Raw genomic sequence first — 27,748 nt, forward strand, 5'->3', positions numbered from 1 at the left:
ATTGATCTTCAGCATGAGCTATGCCAAAACTATGAATACCTCGCAGATCATCAGGCCAAAACCAGAGCAGACCAGCTATGCTAATAATACAATAGCAACCTTGGGTTTTTTCTTCAGTAGAGAAGCAAGCCAGCAGTCAATTAGCATCAGAATTCAAAATTACACAAAACACTGGTAAACAACTGAAACCTGGAGCACCCACCCTAGTTTTCAGATGAACAAAGCTTTGAACAATTTCAATTTACCGTACATTGCTTTGATATTAATACAGGGGAGTTACCTGAAAATAATCAGATATATGCTAAAAATGGTAATACAAACTGAATGATATTTCCCTCCTGCGTGATGATTTTCTTCCCTACTGAGTGACGATCTTCCAGCATTTACCAATTTGAGAATAATAGCAATCCTCCTCAGAGACCTAAGACACACAGCATTTTGAAAAGGCCTCACCATATTTTGTAACTATACTTAATTCTTAATTCTCCTTAATTCTATTTTGAAAAGTTAGAATTTCTTCCAGGCAGTTTTACAGCTCCTCTCTTTGCCTTTTTGATCCCTTTATGCTTTCTAAAGGCAAGACTAACTGCTGTAGGAATTAGAAAAAGCTTGTGAATAAACAGAGTTGACCTTAAGTCCCCAGAGGAAGAGGATTTTTTTTTTATTTCTAATAGTTGCGCATAAAATGTGTTTCATTACTTTCCGAATATCAGTATATTTGGAGAATTAGACATACGAAAGTGTATTATTGTGTGCCTAACCTCATAAGCAAGAAAAGTTTGAAGTCCTAGCCATTCCCAAAAATGAAAGCTTTGTCACATTAGTATTCTCAGAAGGCTCTTCAGAGGGCAATATAGCCCACTTCAGAAAGGTTATTTGTTAGGGCTGAACAATTCAGCTTGTCTAGCTGAAGACTGTGGAAAAATACTGAGAGTTCATTATAGAGATTTAAGTAAAAATACCTGGTTCAGTATCATCATATACATTTTAAAAATTTTAGAAAATCTGGAAAGTAACTACTAAATTCACTCACACACTACAGTTGGTTCTTCTACAAAATCCTTACAAGTCAATGATAAAGAGCTGATACATTCAAAAAAATTTTTCTTCTTAATTAAAAAAATGGAACTATAACTAGGTTCAAAACATTTTTTTCTTAAAATATCATAGAATGGTCTGGGTTGGAAGGGGCCTTAAAGATCATCAAGTTCAAACTCCCTGCCATGGGCTTAAATACCCTCCACCACACCAGGTTGCTCAAAGCTTCATCCAAGCTGGCCTTGAACACTTCCAGGGATGGGGCAGCCACCCCTTCTCTGGGCAACCTGTGCCGGTGCCTCATCACTCACAGGAAAGAATTTCTTACTAACATCTAACCTAAGTCTACCCTCTTTCAGTTTAAAGCCATTCCCCATCTTGTCCTATCACTACCAAGCAAAAAATTCCCTCTCAGGCTTCCTTGTAGCCCCTTTATGTACTGGAAGGGGCTCTAACATGTCCATGGAGCCTTCTGATCTCCAGGATGAACATCCCCAACTCTCTCAGCCTGTCTTCACAGGAGAGGTGCTCCAGCCCTCTGATCATCTTTGTGCCCTCCTCTGGACCTGCTCCCACTGGTCCATGTCCTTCTTAGGTTGGGGACCCCATAGCTGGGTCGAGTACTGCAGGTGGGGTCTCACCAGAGCAGCACAAAAGGGCAGAATCCCCTCCCTACCCTGCTGTCCACTCTGCTTTGGATGTAGCCCAGAACATGTTTGGCTTTCAAGGCTGTGAGTGCATGTGGTTGGGTCATGTCCAGACTCTCATCCACCAGCACCCCCAAGTCCTTCTCCCCAGGGCTGCTCTCAATGTGACAGCATTTGTTCTTTGCAGTTACAAAGGACACTATCACACACAAACAATGCATGCTAAAAGTATCAAGCTATAAGCCTACCACAATGTAAGCCCATCTCATCACTCTAAAGCCCAAATAGTCCCCAGTATCAAATAATTTCTCCACTTTTTCCTCAAAACCAGCCATAAAGACTCAGAGGTGTTATAGAAAACAGCATTTAGTCTAACACACAAAAGCACATTCCATCAGAAAATGATTGAGCTACATCTATCTTCTAACATAGTAAATAAAACTGCCTGTTATAACCCCCTCCCAAACTTCACACTCAGTTTGTCATCTTAATCTTTAAATTTGTCTTCAAGTTCTGGAGCAATCTTGAAAATAATGGTGCTGCATGCTGGAAAACCCCAGAGACATTTATTGCACTTGGCTTATTACATACTGCACATAGATCCTCAATTAAAACACTTACTAGAAACAAACTCAGAATTGACTCTACAGGATTCTGACTGAAAATCCAAAATGTAACTGACAACACAAACTACAGTGCCCCTCAAAAATATATCCAAAATCTTAAGTTACCTATAGTTGTTTTCTGGGCATTTTACCACCAACCATGTCTACTTAGAATCTGTGGAAACTAAGTCAATGCTTTAATGTCTATACAGTAAATTTTACAAATGAGCAGTTCCATAAAAAACAGAAAGAGGTGTTTCACATGCTTTTTTTTTTTTTTTGCCCCACAAAATGGAATTCCTAAAGAGCATACCAAAACAGTTCACTCTAACTTTAAAAATGCCTACCTTTACTGGTGAAATATGAGAATGGGAAACAAATCCATGGACATTCTCAATCTGTGACAGGTTCTTCTCCGATACATGAACCAGCTCTGGACCCGTCACCTCATTGGCAATGTGTGGAGAGCTGTGCTCCTGTGGGGGTGTATCTTCATCCTGATAGCGGTATTTCTGAAAAAATAAATTATAGGAAAAGATCAGGCCACCACAGAAATGAGAAAAGATTATCCAGCAAATCTAAGTCAGACAGAAATAGTTATTCTTCTGACCTTGCTGACTTCAAAGTAATAAAATCTATAAATAAAAGTTTTAATTAGCATTTTTAGTTTAAAGACTGGTCCTATCCAAAAATGTTCCAGCCCTTTTAGTCCCACAGCTACATAAACCCCAGCAGGGTTTACTGTGTTCATAAGAAGCATCCCAACATTTTCTAAGCACAATTCACTTTCACACACTACTGCTATACTCCCAAGTACATACATAGTTATTAACAGTTCATAGGGAAAGGATAAACTACAAAGAAACTGCTTGAGATGATCTATCAGTTACCAGCTCCTGTAATGCTTAACACATTCTTGACCCAATTGTAAAGTGGAAGCAATTCAAGTGTATTTTCTCCAAAAACACTACTTAGCAGAAAAGAACAAGACCAACTTCTTGCGGCAAAAGAAATAACTCCAAGGAGGAAAGCAAGAGCACTAAGACTTCTCTTACCACAAGAGCCCAACTCCAAACACTTCCACACTTTCTGCTTAGCTGGATGTATATCAAAGGAGAGATGGTGAGGTCTGACAGTTGTGAAAAATTACAGTGGTTACTCAAAAAGCCCTAATTTTTCAAATTTTTAGTAGACAGGTTTCATGAGATAACCAACTTAATGGCTCACTACTACCAGAAGATAAAAAGTTCTTTTTCTTTCTTTTCCCTGCAGCAGTGAGATACTGGATTGCTCAGCCTCAGACTGCTGCCATTCATCTTTTTTTCTGAGATTGAGTTGTTTTTCACTTATCAAAATAAAACCCTGAAAGGAGTTGACATTAGCTCTCTAGAGCAGCCATATTAAACATTGGAAACAGAGAAGAATTATAAATTAAACAAAGTGTTGGCCAAAAATACAAGGGTATGTTACCAGAGTATAAATTAGACCACATTGGCAATTAGAGAAAATAAACATTGGAGCTTCAAGAAGCAGAGAAAATGTCTTGCAGCATCAGAGAATGTAGGAATTCTGAGAGCTTAAAGCAGCCTGCTCCCCTGATGAAGACTGTATTTGGCTGGACTTGAGATCCAAAATATTCCTAGCAGACCTCAGGCTTTGATTTCATTATGAAAAACAGGAAAATTAATTGAAAGTGGATTTAGTTTCCAGATCATCTCAGACAAGATCCTGAAGAAAGTAAAAGTGGATCATTCCAGTTTTACTGGGGGGCCAGGGCACAGACAACAACATCCACACAAAAAAAAAAAACCTGAACAAACTAACTAGTCAAACAATCACAGGTCAAGCAAAACTAATTTCCTTTACAGAACAGTTAATACCTTAGACAAAGCACAGAATTACCTTGCTTTTTTTCCTGAAACCAGACATACTTATTAGAAGCAGATACTTTATTAGAAACAGATACTTGAACATCACTGAGTGCAAACAGGCTCTAGATTTCACTAATAGATACACGTTTACATTATAGAGTGTATCAGTGCTTCTAATATAATAGTGCATATGAAGTTTTAATAGATCAGTATGTCATTATTTCGATTAAAAATGAGAAAATGTTGTGGTAAAGAATTCTCTCCTAAAAGGCATTGACAGAGCTTACAGTCTTCTCAAAAAAAAAAAAAAAAAAAAATTTAGAAGTGAATTGCTAATTAGATTTTGCTGCAGTATTTAAGATTGACTTTACTATTTGAGATGAAGTTGTTTAAGAAAAGACTTAGTGCCATGGTGTGGTTGACAAGGTGGTGTTAGGTCATAGGTTGGACTTGAGGATCTCAAAGGTCTTTTCCAACCTTGTTGATTCTGTGAAGTGCGTGAAAACATAATATGCACGCTACTACCTATTCTGAAAGGTACCACAGCCCTTCACAGAAACTACTTTTGAGCAAAGTGCTTTAAGTAAAGCAAACTACTGTATCTTGTAACAGCTAACTCTCCATGGAAGTGTGTTTACTGCTCTACTTCAGAGCACCACCCCTGAATACTGCGCCTCTTGACTGAGGCAGCACGTTCAAGTGAGCTGGTTGGTCAAACAGCCACCACTCACCACTGCCCCTTCCCTTCCTCTCCCAGGAGCTTCCAGCCCCTGAACAAGAACTCAGTCAGCTGTTTCCGCCATGCCTAGTTAATTACGCTGCTGCATCCAAAGCCCTGTGCAAGTTCCTCTCCGTAGAGGTCTAAAGACACGATTTCACAGTACAGCCCAGCTCACTCCAAGGGCAGCCAGGGTCTGAAGAAGCAAGAACCCATTCACTTGCTCTTAGTCAAGCTGTACAACTTCATCTCCCTGCCCCTTGCTGGGAGCATACAGCTGACTTCACACAGTGAGCAAGCTCAGCAAGCTAATCCAGCAGAATGTTTTTTCCCCTCTTCCAGCAACAACAAATTTTCTGTAGTTCCCTTGTCCTCATGACAAGCTGAGGCACACAGCAACGCTGGCATAACAGGGAGAAAAGCAGGTAACGAGTAGGGCCAACCCACCTCCAGTGGCTAGGAGCAGGTCATTAGTCTGCTTACAAGTAAGAGAATGCAATCCTGCACCCAAATCCAGGCTCCAAGGAGACCGTAATTTACAAGAGCCAACCGAGCAATGGACACATCAAAAGAAAGAAAAAGGTGTGGCAAAGCAGCTCTGAACTTGCAGACAGTCTCAGCTGCACACCTCCCAGAACTGAATTAGGTAGTGGCCAAGCAATTTAACTCCTTTTTAAGAAGCTTTATTGCTTTACAATTTATAACCATAATTTTAAATCCAAAGCAAGCAAGTGCTAAACATTTAACACACAGTTCTGACAGAGATACTGCCCCAAAGGGGCATATACACCTGTTGCATAATACAGATGTGGCAAAATTAATTTAAAACATTTCTCTTCTGATACAACATAGTTAACAGGATATCTTCAGGCTAAATTATACCCTCAATAAGTTTTGAAATGTCACCAAACTCTATGGTCACTGGTGTAAACTACTGAAAAATCCATTTACTTTAATAAACCAGGGCTAGCTTGCATGAGATGAGAAAATGAACCCAATTCACCACAGCAAAATCATTTTTCAGGCCCGCAACATCCTTGCTTCAAGTCTCAGGCCTAGCAAAGTTAGACAATAATAAGAATGAACAAAGTATCTGCAACAATATGCAGGACAAACAAGGATTTTCTAGACATTTTATAGCACCATTTTTCAGAACAGAGATCCCCTGTTAACAGGAGAAGCAGAGAAAAGTTTTAGGAAACTTATTCTGAGAGGTTCACTTTAGTCTTCCTAATCTCTTATGTGTATTTTAAAAATAACATATTTCAAACTCCATTCCCTTCTCCAGACTTTAGCCCACCCACCAGCCGTACAACTCCCAGGTTACTGCTCACTTCCAACAACAAAAACAACAAACCCTGGGAAAGTGCAGTCTGACTTATAGTCTGTCCCTAGGTTAGGTTTTCATTTTCACTGTACAGGTCCAACCATGTTTAAAAAGAGGTTAAGAACAAAAGAGGACTTGATTAAGTATATCTAATAATTTGAATTTGATAAATATACAGAAGCTCACAGGGCCAGACCCTTTCTGAGGCAGTATAAACAGGCAGCGTGATAAAACCAAGTAGTTTTACACCATTTGCACAGAATTCCCCAAGTTTAAATACTTGTCCCTTTTTAGTCATTTCTCCATTTTATCCATTAAACTAAATCTGAAAGGACCCTTCCAAAAATAATTCCAGCAAGTGAAGCTATTGTGAAGCACTGTTTGACATGCAATGCATCCACTCATGCATAGAATTACTTGAATGCAACATCAAAAACAAATGGGTAGAGAAGATTAAATACCTACAGCTCTCACATCTCCCCAGCTTTCACAACTCTGTCATCCAGATACTCTTCAGCAGAAAACAACTTCCAACAACTCTAATAACAAGAGCAACAATACAGACAAATTTTGCATACCTTGCTAAAACAAAACTAATCAAAAATGAATAATATAATAAAGATGCTAATGCATTTTGTACAAGTCTTTCCTGTAGTCTAGTGCTAAACTAGAAATTAGTGCTTAGGAAAATAACAGTGCCTTCCCCACAAAGGAAAAAAAATGATGTGAAACTGAAGATATGCTCTACTGTTGCAGAACTGAAGTCAACTTTAAAAGTTTTTGTTTGTAAAAACAAGGAAATAAAGAAAGCCAAATAAAAACCCTTTCCAAGTAAACAGCAAATCATACTGATAAGTTGAAAGGCTGTGAATAACAAAAGAAAAGTAATGTAGGAAAAGATGATAGTGTTCATGTCTTTTTAGAACTTAACTGACCATGGAATAGGACATTCAGTACTATTTTCAACTTAGGCTTCAACATATGATAAGCTGAATGATTTGAAATATTAGAAGAGGGTTTTTGATCTTGGGGTTTGCTTTTTCAAACACAAGTTCAGTACTTCGAGTAACAAACTGCTCCATTCTCAAATAAAAGCACTAAGTTTTTACTAATAACTACAGCTATGACAAAGACAGAAGGCATTTCACCCTTCTTGGATAGTTTCAGTTTGACATTGTATCTTGACTATAACTGCTTATAACATGATTATTTAGGTCACAGTGTTCCATCATATGTCAAAATGCACAGCTAGTGTTAAACTTATTTATGTAATCCTTCATGTCATGGACGTCCACAAACAGTTGAAGATAAGTATATACATTGACAAAAACTCCAGAAATATTTGTAATCAAGTTCACCTGTTCCAGAAGGCCAAGGAAAAGAAAATAAAAAAGGAACACTCAAGATTGTGAGTGTTCTTTTAATGTGGTCTAAAAAAAGACAAAAACTGAAAACACTATTTCATGTGGGTACTTGTGTGAGATAAATTGTTTCATTACGTGAAGGACTGGTACAGGTAACCCTGTATTACTGTTTCACATTGTCATTTAAGTATTTACTCAGTATTCAAAGGGTGCATCTTCTCAGAGGACAAGAGCATTTTATTTTTAGTGCTATCCAGCCCAACAACTTTTATTCAAAAACTGAGAAGTGCCTGGTGCAAAATCTCTCTGCACTACCAGCAAGTTACCGTTCAAACAGAAATCCTTCAGTTCGTTTGGGATGCAGACAGTAGAGAGGTACAATGTAGGTAGCATGTAGGTAGCATGTAGGTAGCATGGAGCACCCACTCGGGATTAACAGCACGCCATGCTTACTCGCAGATAACTCGAGCCTGTGCACAATCAGCCCAAGACATGGTACAGACGGCCCTGGCGAGTGAGCCGCGCTCGGGAGGCTGTGGCTGCCCTGCCCGGCGCCGCCATGGAGGCGAGCGAGGCCCGGCACCTGCGCCGGCAGCGCCCGCGGCCCCTGCGCGCCCCCGCCGCCAGCAGCGCCCCCCGGCGGCCGCCCCGCGCCCGCCAGCGCCGGGGGAGCTGCGGGGCCGCGGGCGCGCAGGGGCCGCGCAGGGAACCGCCGCCATCGCTCGGCCCCGCCACAACATGCCCGAAGTGCAGGCTGCATGTTGGCTGGATATTTTTAGTTTGCTCTTAAAGTGAACAGCATCCCTGCTCTGCAGCTCAACGGGCAAAATCCAGCCCGAGAGTATTTCATTCCACGGCTTTCTTCCCAAGTTCATTGTTTAAATATGAGTATATCTTATAGATAAGGAGTGTGCGGTTCCTTAGAAAAAGAAACAAAAAAGAAGGAAAGAAATCTTAGTGTTATATCAGGTAGTTTCCAAATTGCATCAATAAATAGATACATATTTCCAAGCGAAAAATGCTCTGGACACAGGAAGGATAAGCAGACTCAAAACAAGGCAAAGTCTTCCTCCTGGAAATAAAGCATTCAACTTCAAGTTTTATAATATTTACACTATCAAAAGAACCATAAAAATTCAGACTCCTCCCTCCCAACCTTGGTGACATTTATTCACCATCAAGATTTTGTGATACATCTATGTGTGTATATATGTATATATAAATGCATCACACATGCATATATGCGAGTATAAATGCACACACACAACTGATCCGCCTTTATAAAATAAAATCTAGCTGAAATATTAAAAAAAAACAAAACCAAACACTGACTTGGAAACCCTGAATATATACAGAAAGTTTTAGAAGGGAAGATTTCCTAATTTCTGCCTGAAAAGTGACTTCATACACATATCCCTTTGATTTTAAAGGCGCTTTCCAGTACTTAACATTCTCCTCATATCCTTGACATTGCCTGTTAATTTTACTGAAAAAAATTTAAAAAAAACATTTTTGACACAACACTGAATATATTGTTTACCATTCTGATGATTACCAAATTATATATGTTTTATTCCTCTGAAACCTAAACAGCTGATATAGTCCTAAAATGACTTAATGCCCGAGGGCACTGTTAAACCCAAACCTGCCACTAACAATTGCTTCCATCAAAATGATGTCAGGAGGCATTTCCAGCCCTGTATCTCAGTGCAAGTCTCCTGTGTATTTAATTCTCTACAGCTGAAGAAAATGAAAGCCAAGTGCAATAAACTGATTACATGATGATTAATGCTGATTAATGAAGAATGACGACATTTTACATGCGGCATTCAGTAATTCAAAATGTTGTTCAAAGGGATCTTTAAACAGTAGGCATGACAATTCATTACTTCTGTCACCATCACTAAGAGCTCAGATAATTGAGTAAGGCATGGAACAAAATACACACTTATTTAACCAGAAATTTAAGGTACAGTTACATTATACACAAAGGCAATCATTCATTAAATGCAGCTTACATTTCCAGGAAAGTCCTTTTATAGACCCACCTTACATCCAAACATTAAAGATATTGTGTTGTTGGTACATGCTACTTTACAGTGGCATAGCATCGGAGAAAAACAATCCAAGTTTTTTATGCTAGGAGACATTTTTTCAGACCCTGTGCACTTCAATCGATCCGTGACTGAGATTCCAGAAAAATGCCTCTGTAAGCGCTGCTTGCTGCCTGTCTTTGACATTTAATCTAGGTCCATAGTGTTCAAAAATAAGCCTTTATATAAATAGGTTGAATCCTTCAGGAAAAATGTTGCTTCACGTTAGAAGCCAGATCTTATTAAAAAAGCAAAGAAAAAATCCCGTGTCCATTTTTAAAATTTTTGAGTCAGCTCTGTATTTAATTACGTTAGCGCCAGCTTGAAGTGACAACTGTCTCACAGCCCAAAGTAATACTCGGATCCTCTCAGCCAGAAGCCCGGGTTAGATCCAAGGCAGCTCCACCTGCTGCAGTGCAAGGACTGCTATCTCCTCCATGAAAACAGAAGCAACTCCAGCAGAGCCACTGCTCAGTGTGTGCTGCTTGCTTAGGGGAGGGGCGAGATGTTGCAGCAAGGGACTCGTTACACGGCCCGATAGAGATAAACCCAACGCTTCCTGCAAGGTGCTTTCGCACTGCACCAATGAGCATGTGAAAACCCATTTTAAAATCAGCTGTGTGTAATTATGAAACCAGGGACGTTGTAAGCTTAACAGCAGGGAATTTGCTGATCTGCAATTTACACTGGCTTTTTCAAGGAAGTGTCAGCAGACCACAAAATGAATGGCTCTGGGATATTTAATCCTCATTTTCGAACATTAAAAATTCAAGGTTATTTGACACGCCAAAAAAATGGTCTTTAATTGCTGAGTAAAATTCCTAATGGTCTACCAAAAGTAATAAAGGAACATCTATAGAAATACATGAATACTCTCCAACTTCAATACAATGAAATCAGAAACTGCCATTTTTCCCCGTTATCACTTATGAACTCATGAACAATCTGGACTATGCATCTATTTGATTAAGAAGAGCTCTTGGTAAAGCATTTCAAACAACCGTAGACTTAAAAGAACACTTAAAAGAGTTGAAGAAAAAAAGGCTTTTTTCCTTGGAACTGAGGTAAATACTGTCATAGACTCCTTAGAATTTATTGTTCTTTGTTGTGTGCTAACAAATCTAAGATGCAAAATTTTTAAATGGTTTGTTTGGGGTTTGTTTTTTAATCAAATGCTATAGGATTCAAACTTTATTTCATTTTTTACAAGTCCAGGGGTCTCTGCAGGATTTCAATCTATTTATGTATTTTAATAAATTTCATTACAGAAATTGATCCAAAACATGCCCTCTGCAATTACACTGCTCTTGTACCATAAACTAACTTGCCTTTGCAAAAAACTTCAATAAAATAACATTAGCCATCATTCCTATTTTTTATTGCATCAAGAGGTATTGTAAAGAACTCTCTTTAGGACATGACTGTTCACTTAAGTTTACACCTGTAGCAGCCTTTTGTCATCTCCCTTTTACTTCATTTGGTTTACCAGATAAGCACCCCCTGAGGTTGCAAGTTTAGTGTAGTGTAAAATTGCATCCACACTTCCAGATCAGAAACTAGTAACTTCATGAATTATACTGAGACAGTCATCTCTAGATAAATGCGCAGATTGATGAAACCAAAACTAAGGCAAGATGTCTGGAGAAAAATGTGTAACTCAGCCCACAGTAAACCTCAAAATAAACTTCATTTGCATGAGGACCTCGTTCTTGGTAGACTCTCCAAGGATTACCGATGACAGTATTTCCATATTAATAAGCATGGTTTTCTTTCCGCCATGTGCCGTGACCTTAGACAGGATTTCCCACAATAGATCACTTCCACATGCGAGTACAGTAATATGGGCAGGACCAAAGAAAAAAAATCTAACACTCAACTTATTTGTCACAGAAAAAGAAACAAAGAGTGTAAAAAAAAACAAAAATGCACCTTCTTTGTCTAGCTAAGTTAGACTATGTTTTGCTTGCAAGAATATCCAAGGGTAACCCTAAGTAGAACACGCTGATGGAAGAACCTAAAACCCATTTATGCTCCTTCTGCTGGCTGGGGGGGGTCACAGTAAACAGACACCTGACTGAAGAAGCAGGGCAGAGCACATACTCAAACACCACACATGGCACATTGCACAAGGGGAAGGAACACAGGCACAGAGTGCTCTCTCTTGCCAAACACAGCAATATTCCTATCCCACAAAACAACCTTTTCTATGCACCATGGATTGACAATCCATCTTACTTCCATACTTCTAATCACACTGTAATAACATAATTTCTTACTGAAATAACACAGTCAAATGTGTGGCAATTTCATGACAACAAAGTCAAAGAGCCAAAAGCAGTTCTTGAATGTTGCAGAAATAGCTTTTTGTGATGCAGAAAATATAAGCTCTAATGTGCCACAGGCATAGAAGAATCAATAAGAGGAAGATACAGTCTACACATCCACAAAGCATTCCATCAGTGAGATACAATAAAGAAGAGAAAGCTTAAGTAACTTCAGGCAATTACATCTACATTGTTGATGAAGACCACATAAAACATCTGAATCTTTCAGCCATATATTTGCAGCTGTAGATAAATAAATTGGTTACACTATAAAATCGTCTTGACCTTTATACAAAGATGAAACTTTACACATTTGCCTGCCCACAAGCTTAAAAATACAATGTTTAAGCTTATAAAATTAAAATATATTCTTACATATTTTGCTGACTAAATCCTGAGATTTAACTGTAATGAAGGTTTCACTTGTTCAAAACAATTATTTGTGCTCAAAAGGTTTTTTAAAAAAAACAGTTAACATAAATCTTGCTGAAATATGAACATATAGTATGTTCTCATATAGAGAAACATTTGAAACAATTATTTCCATGTCTACTTTTGAGCTCTAAAGAAACATTTCCACACTTAATTATTGCTCTGATTCAAATTGAAGGTTGAATTAACATTTCAAAACACAAAAAATAATGTATTAACACAATGACTAAGCCATTAATTAGAAGAATATGGCTTTAACTACCTATCACTACTCATTCTCAATTTCTTACTCTGTATTTTGTATTATCACATAAAAGCTTGAGCTCCTGGAGTCAGAGCTCACCATTTCCACATTTCCTCAAAAGTGTTCTGAGTGAAAATAACTGGTTTAATCCTTACAAAAACACTACATAAAATGAAATGTCTTTATTTCAGCTTTTGTTTGAATGTTTACTTGGCAATAACCCATCTTTATGTATGGCTCCCACATGCGCAATAAAAATACCCACATCATTATGATCTTCAATTAGTGAGCAAGACTAATTTTGTTATCATAAAATAAGAAAGCTCCTACTTCCAAAACTCCCTGAGCACTAAGAATATTGGATAGAGAGAAACAGGAGCCATGCAGCATTAAAAAAAAAAAAAAAAAATACTGTAAGACTTTCATAGAAACTTAATGCTTCAGTTCAGCACTTGCCAACTATTCTTGATTGAACACAAGTAGTACCAATTTCATCGATTCATATGTTCCACCTGTATCCTCAATACAACACAGTTTAAGAAACAGCAATCTCATAAGCTGCAAAACCTGGAGCTTTTAATGAAATGAGTGGTGAAGGTGTAACTTGACAAATGTACCAACTGTTCAGACTGCCAAACCAAAGGGAAAAAGGCTTCATAATTCTTCAGACAGAGTATAGAGTATGTCCCTTGAGTACGTCCCTTGAGTACCACTGCAGGCACCTGTCAAGCTGGTGGGACTCAAGCTTAGGTGTCCCTTCCCCAGAAGCCTGACCTGGTACACTTCTGGGATACGTAATACAATCCAATTAAAAAGAAAAATACACTTTTCAGCATCAGAATTACTTACATCTAATAAACTTTTTTTATCCTCTCTTCTGAATAATCGTAGTCTGTAAGGTCTTCAAAGAGTACACAGAATTTCAAAATGATAAAGAGCTCTGCAAAAAAAACTTGGATGCTGGTTTAAGATTACCCCATACTAGCACAGAGCTCTAATGTAATGTCTGTAATGATTTCTTACTCAAGGAGTAGTAATTTTCTAAGCATTTTCTATAAGGCAAATGAAATATGAACACTAGTTTGAGAACAACTGATGTCTGGTGCAAACTGCATCCATCAGCACCCAGGAAGCTCTTTGGCTCTGCAGTTCTTGCTCCCTGAAGTATCAGATGACCATCCAAGCCAATTTTGAGAGAGTAGCCAAAAAATGCACTGCTTGTTTCTGCATTCTCCTAAATAGCCAAAAAAATCATTTGCACCGTTCTTTTGGGCAAAGAGGTTTTTATGCTCAAAACAATGTGAGCTGAAATTCCCCTTCTAAAGGGCATCTTTTACAGATCTCCATAGTTTAGAAACATCTTTTTGTGAGCTTGGCAGGTAAATCCTTTTGCAAGAGTTAGACCAGCAGCCACTGCTGCACATCCAGTTCAGAATGCTGATGTGCATCTCTCCTTTTTAAGAAACTTAATACTCTCATATACAAAATTTGCAAAATACAGCTGTCTGTGTCTTAAGTTTCCAAAACCCTGAAGAATACCACAGCCTCATTAACTTAAGAAGGAATATAAAATGTTACTTTGGAAAGAGGAAGCTGATTAATAGTTGCCTTTTTTGTTTTTGTAAACTTGCCCTGCAACAGCATTTAAGCCCAGAACAGGTCCTATGAATAGAAACTTTTCAGTGGGTGTTTGTGATTTTTCTCCCAGTTTATTCCAAGTCTTAAATTGTTACATCTAAGACAGATCTGGGACATCACTCCAATGAGGTCCTTCATAAGCCTTGATAAGTCAAGACAAAAAAAAGACAAGATTGTTTCCCTTCCCAACTGAGTGACCATCACTATGGGCATTTGTATAAGCTTGCTTTTGGAGTTCTTTCAGTCCAAAACAGAGGAGGAAAATATAATGCCATATTGGAGAAAAACCCAGAGGTGTCTGCATTGTCATGTCCTCTAAATGCAAAAATAATCAGACTTCAAAATACGTGGTGACAGACTGAAGAGTGTTCAGAAGCAAAACTTCATGAAAAACAGACTTTCCTGACAATTACCACTGCATAGAGGTCCTACATATTCCAAGTGTCATTTCAAAGATATTTTGCCTCTTAGTAATTCTAACACTACAGCTTAACTTCAGCCAAACTGACTGGAGGGATAGAGGTCTCTAAGGATATCAATCATGCGCAAGTTTCTCACTAGGTAGCAAGCATAGGAATAAACACCAAAAAAACCCCACCAAAGGAAGGGGAAACAAGTGAGAGGGTAAGGCTGCCTAAGCAACAACAAGCAGAATTTATACAAGACAGATTAAGAATATCAAAGGGGGGAAAGTGTAGCAAAATGCTGTGTAGGAGCTTATATTAAAACAGTCGCACACCTTGACAAAAAGTTATAGGTAGTCATGTTTTCTAAGACAAGCATGAGGACATTGTATGTTTTGGAATTAAAAATGCCCTGAGTGAAACATCTTCCTTTTCTTAGATGTTTTGAAAGTATTTTAGCACAACTGGAGCATGATTTACATCTTTAGTTTTCACACAAGGAGTTCCCTAGAATGAGAGAGGTCACAGAATTGGCTAGTATGACTACTATGAAAGCCAAAACTCAACATTATTTTTCCCTAGCTGGAAACCACCAGTCAGGAGAACATCCTCAATACAGACTAGGAAATGACTGAAAATAAATGGTTCCCTTTTGCAATACTTGAAGTTTGATCCAATAAAGGCATCGTATTTGCAGCAGATATGTGTCTATCTGACCTTCTGCTAAATTCACTGTGGAAAATTATATTAGAAACATCTAAGTGAGGGAAAAAAAGAATGTTACTGTATTTTGAATAGACTATACTGTGATTAGAATACAACTCAACCAGAAAATTCCTAAAATCAAAATGTAATACATTGCTTCAAACATATTTAGCATGTCCAGAGACAGTCCATGGTAGGTTGAACCTGGATGACAGGTAAGCGTCTAACCAGCCACTCACTCACTCCCTCCCAGAGGGATGAGGGAGAGAATCAGAAAGGCAAAATCAAGAGGAGAAACCTCATAGGACAAGATAAATAAGTGAAAGGGGAAATTAAAAAAATAAATAAAAAACGCCAAAGCCCAACCAACCACACATACAAATGAGGCAAGCCAAATCACTAACCACCAGCAGGTCAATGGCCAACCTCAGCAACACCCACTTCCTCCTAAATTATTGCTGAGCAAGATATTAAAATATGTGGAGTATCTTTTCAGTCAGTTTGGGTCAGAGGCTCCAGCTGTATCCCCTCACAACCTCTTGCCCACCCCCAGCCTACTTGCCAGGGCAGTAGAGTGAGAAAATAAGAGGCCCTGACACAGTGTGAGTGCTATTCAGCAACAGCTAAAACACTGGTGTGTTCATCAACAGTTTGTCACAATCTCAAACACAGCACCATATGGGCTGCTGAGAGGAAAATTAACTCCATCCCAGCCAAACCTGGTACCAGTCTGACCTGAAAAGTCCTTTAGTATTAAAAACTATGAGATATTTGCATTCAAAAAACATTCCTGAAATCATTCAGAGTAAAAGTATGTGATTAATCTAAAGTTGCCTTTGATGTGTTGCCTCCATCTGTCCACACAGGAGAAAAAAAGTATTCATATTTAGCCCTAAATGGTTCCACGGAACTCTCAAAAAGATTTCTAGTGAAAAACAGACACCGAATTACAAAGATAAAACTGATAAACTATAAAAAGCCCTCCTGAAAGACCCAAAAGCTTTACAGCCTTGTCTCGTCCCTTCCCCACACCTTCAGTGAAGCTTTCACCCAATCTGTATTTGATGGATGGACTCTAATCTCAAGTGGTAATTACCAGCCAAACAAGGTTATACTCTCAAGGCTGTACTCAGTGGGAAAAATTAATTCCAGCAGAGTGTAATTAGCTGGAACTGCTCTCCACAGTGACAAGACCAAGCTGGAGCAAGGATGTCATTTCACTCTGGATTGTTCTCTGTAGGACCCAGGCTGACTAGGCTAAGCACATCCTCCAAAACATAGTTTTCCTTATGCACCTATTGGGCTTAAACGGAAGGCTAGTTTGATTAAGACTTTAATGCAGGAACTTGGAGGGGGAGTGTGATGGGAGGAAAGAGGGACAACACCTTTGAGGTTTGTTCCAGATGGGTAACATATGAAGATCCTTCAAATATTGTAGAATTGCTCAGAATCCAAGTCATCCTATCCTATCTTTTTGAAAGAGCACCTTTAGGAGAAGCAGTTTTCAGTAGTGGAAAACCTTCTAAATGGTCCGTGCAAAGTAGCCACAAAAAGTAGACCTGCTGCTGAATAATTCACAAATAATTAATAAAGCATCTGTGCCTCCCTTGAAAAAATAAGGACAGACTGGTAAAAAAACAAGTGAAAATGAGTAAGAGAAAATATATTAATAATACATGTCTTTTATCTGGTAAAGCCTCAAACTACTCCAGATTCATCTCAATAGCTGTTCATGCTTGTTTAACACCACGTCAAGAAGAGACTGCAATTTGACATATTTGGTGCTACATCAAAGCAGCAGAGCAGAAAAGAGTTGAGGCTAACAACCTCTCATAGCCAGGAGATGAGGTGCTTGCACAATACTAATAACAGTGGGGGTTTTTCCCTCGCCTGCAGACAGTGAGATTGTTCCCAGAGAAAAACGCAACTCAGTCCTCCAGTCCTGCTGTTTTAAAAACAGTGAAAACCGATCACATCTCAATTATAAAACAGTCTGCTGAGATCAGGACAGAATCTAGATGACAGTGCTGTTCTGTGGATGCTCAAATACTTTCTAAATACACACAGGACTGTCACTCTCTAGCTTCTATAACAATTGTTTTCAAAAAGACAACTGTCCAAAATAGAATATTTCTTCTTAGTATGTTTTAGCAAGATGCTACAGAAAATAGCACCCTACTTCAGCTTTGAAATTACTTCAGTTAGGACCCAAATACCTGAGTGAATGTGACGGTATGTTATAGCTGATATAGGTCATTCTCCACTTCTTCCTCCCTTCTGTTGCCTTTAAAACACCTGGAAAATAGTGCCTCAACTAAAATTATAGAGGGGTTTTAAACCACCAAGTGGAGCAAAACTATTAGCTCCAGAAAAAAAAGAAACTCAGAGAAAACCAGAAAGTATTTCTTTTCTGTATAACTTTGAGAGAATCATAAATCTTGCCTATTGGAAACTTTTTCTGATCATCTCATCTGATAAAAGCCAGAAAAATAAAAAAAATTACAGGGAATAACATCAAGGATAAAGATACTCAGTGGCTTCTATTGAGAAGCTTAACTGACAAAGCTCTTCATCTTATAAAAAGCAAGCAGCTGAGTTGGAAATATGACACTCAATCTTTGAAGAGATGAATGGCATAGAAAAGACATAAAAAGCAGCTAACTATTTAGGACAACACAGGCATTAGCAGACAATTAAATTGCCCAGCAGATGTTTGAAAACAAACAAAAGAAAGTACCACAGAGCTCATTGCCCAGGATATCAAATTAAAAAGGAAAAGAGCAAATCAACAAACCAGGGTCTAATAAAAATGTGTAATCACTATCTCAGGAAACCTTTCACATGCTGTGTGATGGACTGGGACAGCAACTGAAGTGGGAACTTGTCCTTCATTTACAATCATCAAATAGAATCACTAGGGCTGCAAAAGACCTCAAGAGATCATCAGGTAGAACCATTAGCCAGGCCCTACCATGTTCACTACTAAACAATATCCCCAAATGAAATGTGACTTTTGAACACTTCTGGGGACGGTGATTACACCACTTCCCTGGGCACTCTATTCCAATGCCCAACCATCCTTTCAGTGAAGAAGTTTTTCCTAATATCTAACCTAAGCCTCATCTTAAGATGAATTACCAGTCATAGTTGGAAGAGATCCACAAAGCTTACCCACAAGTCCTACTCCATTTTTAAGGAGTACCTGTACACTGAAGAATTCCATTTGCATCACCAGAGCATCAGAGACTGATCAACTCAAGGCTTCCCCTGGGAATCTTAACTATTGGTTAAAGAAATGCTGATGTAACAACAAACAGGAACAACAGAAAGGGGACAAGCAAAGGGAATAAAAATTACAAAAAGCTTAATGCACTTGTGAACTGCAGTGCTATGCAGTGTCTAACAAAGCCAACAACACAGAATGCAAGCAGGAAAGTTTTCACATTCCTTGTATGTTTATTTGATGCTGTAAGAGAAGTCATCACACAGAGCTGAAGTCACTTTCATAGCACTTGGATTGCTGATGACACACAAGCTTAAGTTAAGAAAGGAAGAGATAAAAGCAATACTTGCCAGAGTCTTCAAAAGTCCTTTGAGACATTCCAGTAAAAAAAGCAGAGATGACCAAAATAAAAATGGTTTAGTGTTGCCCATTCTCATATTATAGAAAATCATTACCTAGGCTAATAAGGGCTGGGATAATCCAATTTTAATGAAAATTACCACATGCATATATTTATATGAGGGTGGTGGATGAATATTAACTGTATATAGGAATTTCCAAAATAATACAGGGATATAAAAAAATATGTAGTATCAACAAGATTTTACAGCTTCATGATCAGCAAGTCAACAAATTAATATCAGTTCTCTAACATGTAAGTTAACACTTCATTTCTTTCTACCGTTCAAAAGAACTTCCTCACATACTTCACATGTCGGAGGGATAAGGAAGCTTTGCAAATTCTGGGAAGCAGATCCCGCATTGTCCCGGTTTCTTAACCTGAACAAAGCACATTGAACACAGCAGAGGGCAGCAGTTCTCCACTGCCACTCGACAGCATTTCCCTGATTGCAACAGCAGCCTTTAAAGGGAAGGATGCAAACCGCTAAAGACGAGAGTATATTCCTGCTTCCAAAGTCTTCGTTTAACAGAAGTACACTTCACTCTCTACAAAGACAAAAAAAAAATTCACTATGATCCAAGCATCAGATCTGAATTCAAAACAAAACCAGAGAAGAAACAAGTTGATTCTATCAGAAGGGTTTTAATTTCCTTTGTTACAGTCACAATCTGGTGCCCAAATTGTTTCAACATGCTGTTTATAAATTGCAGTACACTGGTGAGCCGATGCACAGAACCTAAATTTTATTTGAGCATCTGAATGAACAAATGAAGAAATATTTTCATTAGTGGTAGAAAAAGTAAAGGTTTTCAAATTGCCAGTTAGCAGTCACAGAGTTGAAACAATCCTATTTTGAAATTAACTTCCCTGTTTAGAGTTATCAGATATGTACTTTTACAATCCCTGTGACAGTAGAGATACATTAGAACATGCTACAAATGGTGCTTAAAGAATTTGAGATGACTAAAAATTCTCATTTTTGGATCCAACCCAATCTGATGCTTTTCATTCAAAATGCAAAGTGAGACAGATTTTTCTGCTAGGTCACTCACACAACCTAAACACATAATAAACAACTTAATATGATCTTTAAAATCATCTAGCTACATTATAATGAGCTTGTGTTATCTACATTATTGTTATAAAAGTCTTTTATTAAGTAATTACTTTAGCAGCGAGGATCATTTTGATTTCCAGCTTTAATTTATTTTGTCTTAATTCTTATTGTTCCCATTCCAGCATCATCTCATTTGAAAAATCACTACCATCTTTTGAGTTTGGAAACATGTTCCCTAACACGTTCCCATCAAGGCAAACTATTTCAACTTTTTTTTTCTTGCCCCTCCTTCCCAGACAGCACTTCCCTCACCACTCTAATAGTACTTTCAGCTGTCTATGTGCAATTTGCAGTGGCCCTTATATAACACACTGTAAAACAGAATTTTTCCATCTCCTCATAATAACCTGATGGCCTCCAAAGAGTTTCAATCAATCAAAATAAGATCAGGAACAGAGCTATAAAGACCATGCGTCTTCTAGCCCAACTACAGACTTCTTTCCAGTCACCTGACCTATAGTTCCTGGCCTAAAACCAGCAGTGTACATGAGATCCAGTAAACAACCTATTAGGAAGTTAGTAAATAAAGAAATGGATCAATTTCTCACCATACAAGTGACATTTATTTCCACAAAATTCTCTGCAAACAGCTTTTAAAATGCATTTATTAATAACAGATCACTAAGTTAACTAAGTATTCATTATTCATTTCCTTAGCCTGAAGGAAGGTGAAACCCAGCAGGTAAGAAGGATTTCATGTAATAAAATAGTGCTCCTTTTGCCTTCTTGAGTAACTATCAAATTATTATGGAATTTAATTACAAATAGCAGCAGAAAGGTGGTTTGGTTGGGAGTTCTTTTTAAAATGAACTGCAACAGCATCAGCATTTCAGACTGCAGAATTATGACAGAAATTTCTTCTTCATTTTGAGTCCCGAGTTTTTTTGAGGAGAACTGTACCTGAACTAACTAAACTAAAGCTAAAGCAACCAAAGTAGATTTTTCAGACGCAGTCAGTCATGTGATAAATAGTTGCATTTTACCACATATGAATGGCTTGGGTTTGGGGTTTTTTTCCAAATAGAAAAATAGCAGAATGAAGAGTAAGAAAGAAGTCTCCTTCTGGACAAAACATTTACAAAAACATACAGGAATATACTACAAGTCAAATGTACACAGTTTTGAATTACTACATATTTTCAAAGGAATAATGGGCATACCAGTGAAAGGCCATCTTTTAATTACAGCAGAAAAATGGACCGAGTACATCATTGTAACACTCTAAGGACTTCAGAGCTATTCTACAGATAAATAAAGTCCAAGAATCTTGCAAGAATGCAAGAAGTGACTGTTCCGTTCCAGATTCAGTGCTACTACATTTGGCCAACCCACCACCACAGCAGCTGGAAAGCCCAAGTCAGAAGAGCCTTTGGAGTCTGCTTAAGAGAAAAGCTCTGGAGCTTGGGGTACAAGATGTGCAACTGGTGTGTCACCTGCACAACATGCAAACAAAGCCCTCCTCAGCAATGGTGCCTTCACCAGGTAATAAAGGCCCCCCAAATGCAGGTGCCTAAATGCAACTATAACACGCTTTTTCCAGCAGGCAAGAAAGAACAGTCGCAGAGGAGTGAGAATTTCCTGCATCAGTGCTCCATCTCAATGGCACATTTGAGAGAACTGTGAATGATGGCTGGCACACACAGCCCCACCAAGACAAGGAAAGAGCAAAAATGTCCTCAACCAATGTTATTTGTGGCAGAAGTAAACTCACTGTTGGAGCACAAAGATTGAAAGAAGGAATTAATTATTGTTCTAATGTTTTCACAGCGTGGAGGGTAGGGAATCATTCCTCCAGGCAATATGGGTTTGTCTCTAAAACCCCCTAAGGCCTGTTCATTCTTTGTTGGGCATTTAGATGAATTCAGAAAATGCTGATGATTCCTGCCCACACTGACCTTTAAGACAGCAGCTCTCAGTTATACTTTAAGCATGCATTAGAATTTCATTAAACAATGTCCTTCCCTCCTCCAAACCAAGACATGCCAGTGTATGGTCTTCAAAGAAACGTATCTTAAAAACACACAAGCATAACTGGGCTGAATATCCCTTAGATAATGATGGTCTCCACTTGAATATGTTTTCAATGTTTTACTTTTTTTGGTCTGGTAAATACCAGTCCTAGGAATGAGATTCAAGTAATGATATTCCCACTTATGAAAGTATGAGTAATACCCCCTGACAAAACATCAGACTATGATTAAGCCTCAAAGAAAGTGTAAAAACACCCCTCACGTTAACAAAGCCCTGGTGCAATGCACTGCATTGACAAAAGAAATGATCAAGCACAGTGCTGGCTAGTAAAACAAATCTGACTAGCAGCATACCAGATAATCAGCCAGTGAGCTCAGATGTCCTGAAATCTCACTTCAAATAACGGAGGAAGTTTTTTGGGGTTTTCGCCATCAAGAAATCTAAATAGCTCTGTCTACACTGAAGGAATCGTGTTGGAGACCATATGCCCAACTATGAACAACCCTACATTTATTCACCCACTGTTTTCTCCCACTGTTTTCATTACAACAGGAAACTATGCCAAAGTTGTTCACGCAAAGGGTCCAGTTCCAAACTGAGCAGTTTGATTCTGCTGCAGAGAGAATCACTGCTCTTCTCACCTTCTCCTTCCAAAAATGTTGAGCTGTTAAGTCTTATCATTTTACCTGCCTTTTCCAGGCATCTGAGTGACTTTAGCTACTCAACAGTTAACAACTCTCCATCCCAGCAGCTATCTTTCAAAAGGTCTAGTGCTTGTTTGACTTTTCCGTGAGCTGTTTTCACTCAGTAGCCAGCAGAAAAGCATACAGAGTTCTACCAGGTTCCTAGCAGGTGAGCAGTGAACAAAAAGGGGCAGAAGCATTCTCAGTAGCACCAACTGGGTTTCATTGTCACTCATGAAGCAATAGATTGAATTCTTCTCCTGTAGTAAACAAGGACAGCAAAGCAAAAGGGATCAGGAATGAACGCTTCAACTCTCTGCTGCCATTAATACCTGGAAAATTACTCAGGTTATGATCATCAGCTCCTTTGAAACCCACACAGTGCCACGTAGGCAATGGAGTTGAGAAAATTCTTTGAAGGTGTTTTATTTGTAGGATTGATTTTTTGCTACTGTATTCAGCATCTCCAGTCTAAACATATTCCACACCATGTTCTCAGAGTCAGTCCAACTCCCAGAACTAGTGCAATAGCCAAATATAACTAATTTATCACTTATTTCTAGTATTAATTAGCAGCTTTTACATTTAAAACAGAGGGAGAAATAAGTACAAACACACACAATGACACAAGATCTTCATGTAAGATTCATCAGCTTCATATAAACATCTCGGGTGCATGGCATCCAGTTTCTTGGAGAACACAAATATAAACATCACTGCTGCCTGCCTGAATAACTACACAGTCCTAATAACTTCCAGGTTATCAATTACACAACCCTGTATACCTGCAGCCATTTAGAAAGAGCAAGCAAGCACGAGTAAACAAAGATTATCTTAGAAGATGCTCTGTATAAGAAGAAAACACCACAGATTTATACCTTCGTTTTATATTCTATGTGCATTTTGATGAGACTAGAAAATCCACGTAAGGGAAAGCCAAAGAATACTACAGAACAGGTGCTTCTGGCTCAGGAAGTTCTTGAGTCTTAAACTGCTGTTGGTTGGGAGAATACCAAAAACCATGTTAACAGAAAGAGAACTCTGAAATCCAGAGAACTCCCTTAGAAAGAAGTTAAATGCAGAAAGCTTATTATGTCCTTGTAATCAATACACAGTAAGAATGTAAATTTCTACTAATGAATTGCCTTAAGTAAGTCTATTTTCTCATACTTCTTCATACAGCTTTTCAGATTTTGCATATCAGGTCCCTTCATCATTTCCTCTATCATCACTCTGCCACCTGCATCGCTCTTGGTGCCATCAGTTATCACCTTCAAACATATTCATCTTCAAAACTCAGAGAAGCCACTTTCAGTTCCATCCACAGAATCCAAAATATAGTATTTGTTAATTTCTTTAGCTACAACCTCTAGAATTACCCACCAGCCATCTGATGTTGCACTGGGCTTCTTTATTTGCCATGTAGAGATTAGAAGCATGACCCTCTGCAAAAGTTCATTCTGTATATTAAATCTTCAAACTTTTTAAAGGGCTGTTCACAACCACAAATACAGGCAGTTGGGACATTGTTTCTCCTGGCATGACCACAAGGTCAGTATTCTTGGCTTGTATTCCTCATTGCTTTTGTCAAATACCCTTTAAACCCAATACAGCAAACATACTTCACACACTTGGTCTCCTATTCCACATGAAAGCTGGCCAATCCTTTAGAATATAGGCAACCATCCTTGATTTTGACACTTCTCAACTATCTAGTAGGCAGCTGTTTCTTTGGCATTGCATTATACGTCAAGCTCACATGCAAGAGCAATATCATACCATCTGCTGCTGCTGCCAACATTAGAGTTGCACCATTTTTTTCACTTCCCAAAGCTTTTGTGACTGATTCTGCATCCTTTTCTTCAACACTGTAACCAGATAACATAGCAAAGTCAGGTGATTTACTAATAGCACTACTCAACTGGCTCACCAGATATCTGTGATTTATCCACAGCAACTAGCTTTTTAGTGAGGACATGGAATGTTGGCAAAATGAAGTCCTTGGCCAAACCCCATTACGACACACCATTCACATGTGCCAACTTGGAAGAGCTGTTGTGTACTATTAAGTACTGAAAGTATTTCTTAAGCTTTCAGTGTAATAATTTCCCATATAACTCATTTACATCTCATCTACAATATTAAATTCAAAATTCTGTATTTTGTTCCTTCACTTAAGAAAGCAAATTCCTTTGGCCCCACCAAATAATTTTTCCATCTAGTTTATACATAAAAGCTTAGCTTTTAATTGTTTCAGTTTTCACACAAGTGTCTCTCACATTTTACTTCCTACCAGCATCGAAGCTTTCAGGTTTTATGCACACAGTACATAACACAGAAGGTTAAAACTTGCATTGCAACCTCTCTTTATGTTTCTTGAAACACTTGTTGGACCTGGAATATAGGATCAAGTACGGTGGAAAACCACCGAGATGGTCACTTGGCTGAAGCACAATGAAGAAAGGTTCAGGGGACTGGGCTTGTTCAACCCAGAGAAAGGCACTGGGCAGGAGCTGATAACAGCCTTCTAATGTCTAAGAGGAGACACCAAGAAAACAAAACTGGGCCCTTGTTGTGCACAGCATGAGGAGAGAACTTTAAACTGAGTGGCTTACAAAAAGGCTGAGGGGGCTTACAAAACCTAATCAAAGCCCTAAGTGACCTGGTCTGAGTTGATGCTGCCCCTTCTTTAAGCAGATGGTTGGAAAAGATCACTTTCAGCACAAAAAAATTCAATTATGCACAATTCATTTAAGCTGAGGCAAATTCCAAAAACTTTCTATAACAATGGGACTCTGAATTACAGTGAAATGCACAACCAAGTGAGGAAAGCTGCAGGAATCACATAAACTCACTGTCACCTTTCCCACTTCATCCACGCCAGCTGTAGCTGTGCTCCTGTGGTCAGGCACCTTGCAGCCACACCACTGAGCTCACTTAGAATTTATGAGGTCTCACGGCTTAAGTTTTACAACTTAGGAAAAAACCCTTCATCTTTCTCCCTTAGTAACAGGTTGATGCATTATACATTTCCCCTCTCCCGAAATACTGGAGTTTGGCTTCTTTCAGAAACAAGGACTGGACCACACTGATACTGCTCTGATGCAGTCCAGGCATGATGCTTCTTAGTATTTTGAAATAAAAATGGTACAAAAGCATTGTTTTTTCACACTTGTCAGGCTAGACATATTACTTAAAGCTATTTTAGATCACTGTCATTTTAAATTCTACTGCTTTACTGAAAGTATACTATGGAACAAAGTTAAGAATGACTGCTAAAAATGGCTTTTTCTGGAAAAATCAAAGACTTTTCATATTCTGTATTTTTAAGTGCCATGAACTCATTTAAAACTGTGACTTAAATAAAAATCATTACTGTAAGCTCAGCCCACGTGCCTGCTCTTAATAGTATCCATGGTTGCAGTGATGCAAATTTGCCTACCTACATCAAACCAATGTGCCCACATAAGGAGGAAAAAATACTGTATTAATCAGTATTCTTTGCACTAGATTTGGGCAAAGTAAAACAGTTAGACCTTTAAAGACAGGACAGGAATGAGTTTAAGGACCTGTTCACCTATTGTAATTAGATCTGAATTCTGAATTAAGCAGAATAATAAAACAGAAATATCAAAGATCAGATTACAAAAGATTTCTCAAATTCATGAGAAAATTCATCTCACTGGCCAAATTCTTCTTTTCCCTAGTCAGAAATAAAGAGTAACAATGAATTGTTTCAAATACTCCTCTGCTCAAGGTAGAAAAAGGGGAAGCATTTAACATTTTTACTAATCCTATCATACATTACATTAATGTTGATTGCAAAATTGCCTTACTTACATGCATTGATTTTCCTTGAGATTTGAAATACAGGTTTATGCACAAAACCAAGGAATATTCTTCTCATTAGACTACAACTTCTGAGTAATCAGATATACACGGGTACACGGGGAAGCAAACAGTTCTTTCCTAAGCCCCACTTTAAATAAACACCTTTAGCTGAAGCTGCAAGGTACTACAGCATTTCATTAAATGAGGCCAAAACTTAACAAGAAGCAGGCAGGAAGGATTAAGTTCTGATAACTCCAGGTGGAAATGCACCATCAGTCTTAGCCCATGTAAGTCTGTGCTGTGCAGAGATGATCTCTCCCTCTCCCAAGCAACATTTCTGTGAGCAGTCTTACTTTCTTAGCACCCACAGCGCCAGGCTAATCATACTAAAAAACAACTTTTTTTTCAGAGAATATGTTTTCTGTTGGCTTAACTTTCCATGTAAATTGTCTTTCTGCTCTTAGTCAAGTAGATATGTGAAGGTGAACAAATGCACAAAATAAAACTGAAGTCGAGCATTTTAGTTATAAAAATGACAGCTCTACCTCTCCCCTTCTTTTTTTAAACTAGTACAATAAAATTAAGGTACATATCAATATAACTGAAGCAAAGCAATTGACACCCAATCCCAATCTCACCGTAATAAAAGAGAATATTCTAAAATAAATAAAGCAAAAATGCCACAAATTAATATCAGTCAGACATGATTTAAAGGGGCTTGTTTCACTTCTAAAAAAACTGTGACAGTTCAGACACCAGAAATACTCCTTTGCTGGTGAGAGACAAAGTAATTCACTCATTCCAGTCAGCCTTTGCTTCCTTGTGTCAAACAACCTGGTAAGAATCTTGATGTTTTCTTTTATAAAAGCTATCATTAAATCCACCTAACAGTCTCAAAGATGTTCAATTTTATTCTACTTCTTGAGAAGTGTGTTTGTATAAGCAAGTTTTATGGTTTAAAATTATCCAGAAGAATGCTAGAACTTAAATCAGTTTGTCAAAAAAAATTAAACTAGCAATTATTCCAACATCCAGGGAAAGGGGAGCAATACGGAACAATTTTACTACTTGAAGGAAAATAAAGCCTCCAAAAAATCAAACTCACCAAGT

The 27,748-nt window shown here is 38.3% G+C and overlaps 1 protein-coding gene across 19 annotated transcripts in view; it reads right to left on the bottom strand.

Annotated features, from left to right (window-relative positions):
* The window catches only part of DLG1 (discs large MAGUK scaffold protein 1), a 149,689-nt gene that overhangs the window by 95,337 nt on the left and 26,604 nt on the right, over positions 1-27,748 (bottom strand). For 17 of the 19 annotated variants that reach the window (XM_032118987.1, XM_032118996.1, XM_032118984.1 and 14 more), the window contains one exon: positions 2,638-2,802. In XM_032118987.1, the coding sequence (XP_031974878.1) occupies positions 2,638-2,802 (165 nt within the window). Of the gene's footprint in view, positions 1-2,637; positions 2,803-9,618; positions 10,098-27,748 lie in introns of those variants that run through there. The other 2 variants (XM_032118986.1, XM_032118988.1) reach the window with 2 other exon arrangements.

This window comes from Corvus moneduloides, chromosome 10 (genome assembly GCF_009650955.1).
Source record: "Corvus moneduloides isolate bCorMon1 chromosome 10, bCorMon1.pri, whole genome shotgun sequence".
NCBI classification, from domain to species: Eukaryota; Metazoa; Chordata; class Aves; order Passeriformes; family Corvidae; genus Corvus; species Corvus moneduloides.